General features: G+C 28.8%; 1 protein-coding gene across 1 annotated transcript in view; it reads right to left on the bottom strand.

Annotated features, from left to right (window-relative positions):
- Nucleotides 1–4,931, bottom strand: part of LOC107463682 (calcium-transporting ATPase 9, plasma membrane-type) — a 13,142-nt gene extending 8,211 nt beyond the window's left edge. The window contains exons 1-11 of the mRNA XM_021132157.2: nucleotides 4,680–4,931; nucleotides 4,467–4,586; nucleotides 3,030–3,421; nucleotides 1,985–2,101; nucleotides 1,860–1,899; nucleotides 1,498–1,610; nucleotides 1,291–1,422; nucleotides 1,112–1,201; nucleotides 537–606; nucleotides 212–282; nucleotides 48–133 (exon numbers count right to left, since the gene is read on the bottom strand). Of these exons, the coding sequence (XP_020987816.1) occupies nucleotides 48–133; nucleotides 212–282; nucleotides 537–606; nucleotides 1,112–1,201; nucleotides 1,291–1,422; nucleotides 1,498–1,610; nucleotides 1,860–1,899; nucleotides 1,985–2,101; nucleotides 3,030–3,257 (947 nt within the window). The 5' untranslated portion in view covers nucleotides 3,258–3,421; nucleotides 4,467–4,586; nucleotides 4,680–4,931. The remainder of the gene's footprint in view (nucleotides 1–47; nucleotides 134–211; nucleotides 283–536; nucleotides 607–1,111; nucleotides 1,202–1,290; nucleotides 1,423–1,497; nucleotides 1,611–1,859; nucleotides 1,900–1,984; nucleotides 2,102–3,029; nucleotides 3,422–4,466; nucleotides 4,587–4,679) is intronic.
- Between the last annotated feature and the right edge of the window lie 2,270 nt (nucleotides 4,932–7,201).

Genomic DNA, 7,201 nt, shown 5'->3' with positions numbered 1-7,201 from the left:
AAGGAAACTCTTCAATTTCCCAACAAACTCAAATAGAATGCAAATTCACCTGATCTCCTATTTTAAGCGGTACTACATCACCAACAACAATGTCAAATATCGACAATTTAACTGTTCTGCCACCTCTCATGACCTGTAACAAGTTCATTAGTACGTGATCATAGATAAGGTTTCAAATGAAGTTATGTTACAATAATACAATGTTACACACCTCCAACTGTATATTTTGTTTCTCTGCATTCAAATTCTTAAACTGCAGAGATTGCCGATAATCACTGACAGCTGACAGATAAAAAGGAAAATACAACCACATAAATTCAGCAATGAACTGAATCGATATACAGCCTGTTTTACTATCGGCAAAAAACCAAAAAGAAAGGAAGAAAAGAGAGCATAAAGCAAAAGTTTATCCAAATCTCAAAGTGACTCTCTTGTGGACATACTCTAGATTGGATTTAATTCATTGCTTTCTTGATTTTCCATCCAATACAAAATAAAACAACCTTGTAAAAGAAAATAAGGATTGTACACAATACCTGTAACTACAATGACCAGAAAAACCGCAAAAGCAATGCTTCCCCCATCATACCATCCTTCACTCAAACCCTAGCAGTTATAAATGAAAGCAAGAATAAACCTCAGATACTGATAATGTCATAATACTTTCAACGGAATGGAAGAAACATTATATACAACAAGAACGATAACTGGATGTAGTAAACTGTTTTTATATAGCGAATATCAACTAGAGATTATTCACTTCACTTTATAATGTATGGCAGGTTAGTGGCATACTTCAATGATTGAGGACAAGAATATGTCAGAACATAGATTTCATAAAGACAACTAGAATCGCATCTTTTATTAATTTTTTTAATTTGATTGAAACATCACGTCTTTTTAAGTTGCATTAATTGTATGCGTTAATAAACCCAATTTTTGCATCACATTCGACAAAAACATAGGGTGATGAATCAGTTTCTTCGTGTAGAAGATATATGGAATTCCTGACTCATAATTAAGTTTCATTTCCTTCTACAGAGGCACAGACCATTCGTCACCAATGCTCAATTTACTATTATGATCTGAAAATATGAGAGTTTAATCACACCTCTGTTTTTATTCCAAGCACCAATGAGACAACTGCTGCTATAATCAATATTATAAGAGTTAGATCTTGCCATGCTTCCCATAAAAACCTCTGTAAATCAATCAAATTCACAATTAATTCATCAACTGAAATTTCTTTTGGAAAAAAAAAAAGGAAGGATAAAATCATAAAGACTATACCCAGAAGCTTCTTCCTTTTTTCCGAGGATATGTGTTAGTTCCATAAGCATTTTTCCTTTTTAGTAAATCAGCATCATCTCCACTAATTCCTTTATCGAGATTTGACCTTAATAAATTTGATAAGCCCTTGACCTGAACCAGATATCACTGGATAATATTAGCAAAGGATATTACTTAAATAGCCAAAAGAATATATTGTAGACTTGCCCCTCCATATTCTTCTAAAGCAGCAGTGTTCTGCTCCTTAGAAACTGAAGAAAGTTGTTCGAGCCCAATTCCAAAGTCACCAACTGTATGTGCAGGTGTCGGTGCTGTTACCACTGGATAATTCAAAATATAAATTGAAGGTTAGTCACAACTAATAAGTAACTCAAACAGCTGATGGAAAAATCACATGCAGTTATGTGTATTTAAGGTTGTAACAGATAATAATTGAATCTGTACAATGGTGGCCAGTTAACATATTACTGCTTTCTTAATAGAGGAACAAAAGATGGTCACCAAAATCTTTAAATTTTGAAGAGTGAAAGAGTAAAAGAAACTGTACATAAGTTTGAAAGAAAATATACCTAATTCACGTTCACCAGCCAATCTGAAAAGCAATGCTGCCTAATATAACAATTAACCATTGATTAAAAAAAGTGAAATATGGTTAGAAACAATAGAAAACATCTTTGCCATTTCAAAACATTACTCTTATGACTTGTGCATGGGCTCTAATCAAGCTTTTCTTTTGCTGTCTCTCCTCTTCCTTTTTTAGGTCCAAGGTATATCTAAAGCGCCTTGATGCATTGAGCACGAGTGCTGCTTGCTGCACGAGAGAAACTCAAGATTAGCTTCCTCAAAAGACAGCATTATACTATAATAATATTTCTAATAAAATTACAGTAGTTGAACACAATCCGGTGATTAAAATAATGTCTAAACTGGCTTCAATTGGTGAATAATCCATGACTTAATCTACTGCATTAGAGTATTAAGTGCTGCTTGCCAACCAGAAATTCAATTATAATTCATTCATATATCCTTTTTATCAAATATTAAAGGGAGGAAAAAAAAGGGAAAAAGAAAAGAGGAATGCTAGGGGGCCAACAATTTTTTGTGTTTTATAACCATTAATTGGCCATCAATAGTGTTTTTAATGGTGTGAGATTACATCTAATGATATCTAATGGTGGGAGATCTATCACTTTTGTTTTGATGGTTAAGTGCTGGCCAGAAAATACAAAAGTTGCTGGCCCCTAGACTTTTCCTAAAAGAAAAACGCATCTTCATCGAAATAAATGCGAAATAAGTTTCACCGTACATATATTGCTTCGCACATATATATAATACATAATACTTCAAGTTCGTGCATCATTATCTATTTCGTTCCCTTATTTGTATCTTAATTTTTCAACATAAAAAAGCTGATACGTCAGACATTGCTTTTCTTCACCTTTTAGGAATCACTTAATTTATAACCTCTCCTTAGAAGCAAGAAAAAACAATATCTCGTTACTATTTTATTCAACCCTTTCGATACATCATCAGCTTTGCATCGCTATAACGAAATGACAGAGATATCAAATCAAACAGCAAAATAACGGAACGAAACTCTCGTTCAGCTCAAAACATCTCGAGCATTGCATGGATCTCTCACAACAACAAGAAGGACGCCGCATTGCAGAACTAACGAGCTACGTAATATATACAGAAAATAGAGAAAATAAAAGAGAAGAAGAGAAAAGGATGCTTACTCTCCAACGGCGGAGGGTCTCGATGGGCGCATGCTTGGTGTGTTGAATATCGAAAGGATCATTTGGATCTGCAACATCGTCGTCGTCGTTGTGGTCGTCGTCGTCATAGTCGAGATTGACGGCAGCGGAAGCAGCAGCAGCAGCAGCAGGAGGAGGAGGAATGCGTCGCTGTTCGGTGGCGTCAGAATGCCTGGTGTCGACGGTTACGGTTATGTGGCCGTTGGTCATATTTGCAAATCCCAATGCGAATGCGAATGCGAATGCCAAAACCAGCCGATAACATCAACAACCGCAACAACGCTTTCTTTCAATTTTCAAATGCTGCTTATTACTGCGCGTGCGTGGGAAACAAAAAAGGCCCACGCGCACAAAACGCACACACGCCAATTACACTGTAATAATAATATTATAAATTAATTTTTATTATTAGCAACAAACACTAAACCACAGAGCTCACAAATTAAAATTCACCAGCAAAATTAGTAATAAAATTTTCAATTATTTAATAATTAAATGAGGACTGAAAATGAGTTGTTATTGGGTGGCAATGCTAGAGTGGCGCTGCGTTACGTTATATTTTGGTCGACGCTCAACAAACTTTCATTATCGCTTTACTATTCTTTTTCTCTCGTTCCTTTCTAAACATAGAATTATACAACATATACTATGGTAAGTGCCAGTACTCATAACTGATAACTAATTACTAGCCTGTTTATATCGGAAACAAATTATCTAATTAATTCAACTCTTCTAAATGTAGAGATCGTTGTGCAAGTACAAATAAAGCATACAATAATTCCAACCATTAATAATTAAGATCAATGCAGACACAGTTGTTATGCTAACTACTTGCGTATACCTACTCATCTATCAATTTATCATTCAATTGATATATGTTTAAAAGATATATAAAAAATGTAAATAATGTAAGTATTTTTTGGAGGGAGAGAAGGTCCTTAAGAAATGTTATTTAACGTTTAATTTTGAAAATAATAGTATATTATTATCAAACTCTTAATTATTAAAAATATAATAAAATTTGCATAAAAAGTGACAATATTGTATATGGATAACAAAAAAGAGTACTAGTCAGTGACAAATATATATAACTCATTGAAAAGTGTTAAGAACCTGTCAATTTTGTGATTTGTAACTATCAATTAATTATTATTGGTGTTTTTAATGGTGTAAGATTTCATCCAATAGTATAAAATTACTCACTTGTCTTTTATAAGTTAAGTATTGGCCAAATTTTTAAATTTTAATAAAAATACTGGTCCTAGACTTTTTCTAACTCATTTATACAATAAAAAAAATATTGTTTTTAAAATAACTTTTTATATTAAATTATTTAAGAACAAATAGATTTAATCTTACTATTTTCGATGTTATGATCAGATCCTGTATTATTTCAGAAAGTTTATATAAAATGATTACCTGAAGATGCATGAGATGATGAGAAAATATATCTATGAAATCGACGAGTTGCCACTTCCATGCTAAGTAGTGTAACTATCATCTGAAAGAGCTTTACATTATTGAAGAAGACACATCTTCCTATACATTTTAATATTCATCAATATTATCATTTTATGTGCAATGGAACTAATTAAAATAAGAAAACCAAATAATGATAATAATACGACATACCGTATGAAAAAGATGTGTGGAGTTGGAAATAGAAGTGGATGAGTGTTGAGTGAAAGAGACTCTGATCCCATTGCAGATACCACTTATTAGCAGCTTCTTACTACTTCTTTCTTAAGTGTGTGGGAAGAGAAAAACCTATTTTTACTTTCTGGGTTTTGTATGTAGGTAATAGAGATTATAGAAGATTGACTTCAACGACCTTAACTTGGTGTGTGTCAATGGAAATCCAAGGGTACGCACCTACTATTACAATATGGGAAACTTCGTGGAAATTTCCCACTTCCCATGTCGTGATTCCAACAAAGCATGTATGTGTATATATATTTATAAAATTTTAAGTTGATACATCGATATTTCAATAATTTTTAATTATTGATTTTAATTATATATATTATATATTTTTTATAATTAAAATTAATAATAAAAAATTATTAAAATATTGGTATATTTATTTTAAAAGTTTCCATATATATATATTTTATTTTGTTGATTTGGACTTTTGGCAGGTGCCCATGCAGTTAGTTTTTCACTGTCGTACTGCTCTAAATAAAGTAGATGGAATTTTTTAGTTGGAAAATTCACTTAATTATATATGTCAATTGTTTAGTAATTTTTTATTAAATTGATTAAACGTATATATTTTGTTACGGCAAATAAGTATTTTTTTTTTAATAATTTAAGTTCAATGTTTATTTATTATTAAGATTAGACTATTATTAGATTAGACATTCAAAGACTTTTCCTTAAATATAAAAATTTTTAGTTATTAAAAAAATTATTAATTAATAATTTAATATATTTTTTATATAAAAGTCAATTTTATTTTAAATTATCATCAAATTATATAATAATATTATATTTTTTTATAATTCGTAAGTAAGGTCAAAAAGTAAGTAAAATTAAAGTTAAAAAATCGCAGATAAAGTAAAATTAAATTTATATAAAAATTTCAACTGACCACATACAGAATTAGAATTGAATCCAAATTCTATCTTATCTTATTTATTGTCACCCAAAAAGGTTATACTTGCATTGTACATGCTATTTTTTACGTTGATATTACATGTAGTCTTTTTTTTTCTGCTGATATTTACATATTTACATGTAATTTCAAAAGTATGCTTTTAGACTTTAGTCATTTTTTTTAATTATGAGTGTTTACGGATCGAGTTAATTTGGTTTAAAAAAAACAATGTGAATTAGACATAAATTTTAATTGATTTGAATTTGTGGTTTTAGTGAGTGAACTTAAACAAATTTTAAATCAATGAAATTCATATTGGATCACTTTAGATAATTAGATATTCAATTAAAAATAAATTTTAAAAATTTTTAAAAATAAAAAATAATCTAAATAATAATAATAATATTAATATGATCGATTTAAACTTAAATAACCATCATAATTTAAAATATTTTAAGAGTTAGGAGATAAATTTATATATATATAATATTAAATTAATAAGTCACCAAAAAAAATAATATTAAATTAATTGAGTAATCAAGTTCGTTTAGATTTTTCGATTACAGAACAATACCCGAACCAATTAAAATTATATTTGGTCAGATCTGATTTGATTATACTTAATTACCAATCAGATTTAAAACTAATATGATCAAATCAGATCAAGTCAGTTTTTAAACAGATTGAATTATCCATCTATACCCGTAAATATTCCTACTTTGTATATATATTTTATTTTTATGAAATGCTCCTGTATATAGTCACATAATTGACTAATATGTCTAAGGTGTTTTCTGTATTACTTAAATTTTAGATATATAATTTAAAAATTAAAAAAATAAATTTTATTATTCTCTATCTCTATTTTTAAATAATTTAAACAAAAATTTTATAGACACTGAAGAATCTCTCTATGTCTAATTGTTTTCAGACATTGCTGACATTTCGACCCAAAACACGTTGCAATGACCAAGAAAATGGGGCATTATTAAGGCACAATTATTTTTTTTTTTGGTGACTAAGGCACAATTATTTACACAAAGGTTTTATTGATTAAATAAAAAACTGCTAAGAATACAAAATAAAATATTTAAAAATTGTAAATATAAATTTGTAATAGAATATAATAATTATATTATTTTTAATGATATTTTAATGCTAGTATGTTATATATATATACGTGATACATGCATGTGTGTATATGACTAGTGACATTTTTATTGTAAAATAAATTAAACTTTTAGATCTAATAAATAATAATCACACTATAATTTAATCTCATTTTTAGGATAGTGCAAATAATGTGCAATAGAAAAATCTCACAAGAATTTGTATAATAGTTGGGATTTATATTTTCTAAATTTAGATATTTAACTTTTTAAAAAATATGAGATAAATTTATAGTCTTAATATTTTTGTAGATTTTCTTTCTGTTGAGTTGTTTTTGCAAAAGCATGTTCTTACCTATTTTCAAAAAACGTCATTGTTTATTTTCTACTTCTTATTTTTTTTTAAAAAAAAGCAAATACATTAAAAAATATATAATAATTTTTTTATA

The sequence above is a fragment of the Arachis duranensis genome, chromosome 9 (assembly GCF_000817695.3).
Source record: "Arachis duranensis cultivar V14167 chromosome 9, aradu.V14167.gnm2.J7QH, whole genome shotgun sequence".
NCBI lineage: Eukaryota > Viridiplantae > Streptophyta > Magnoliopsida > Fabales > Fabaceae > Arachis > Arachis duranensis.
The sequence above is the reverse complement of the archived record's forward strand: the minus strand, read 5'-3'. Positions and strand labels throughout refer to the sequence as shown.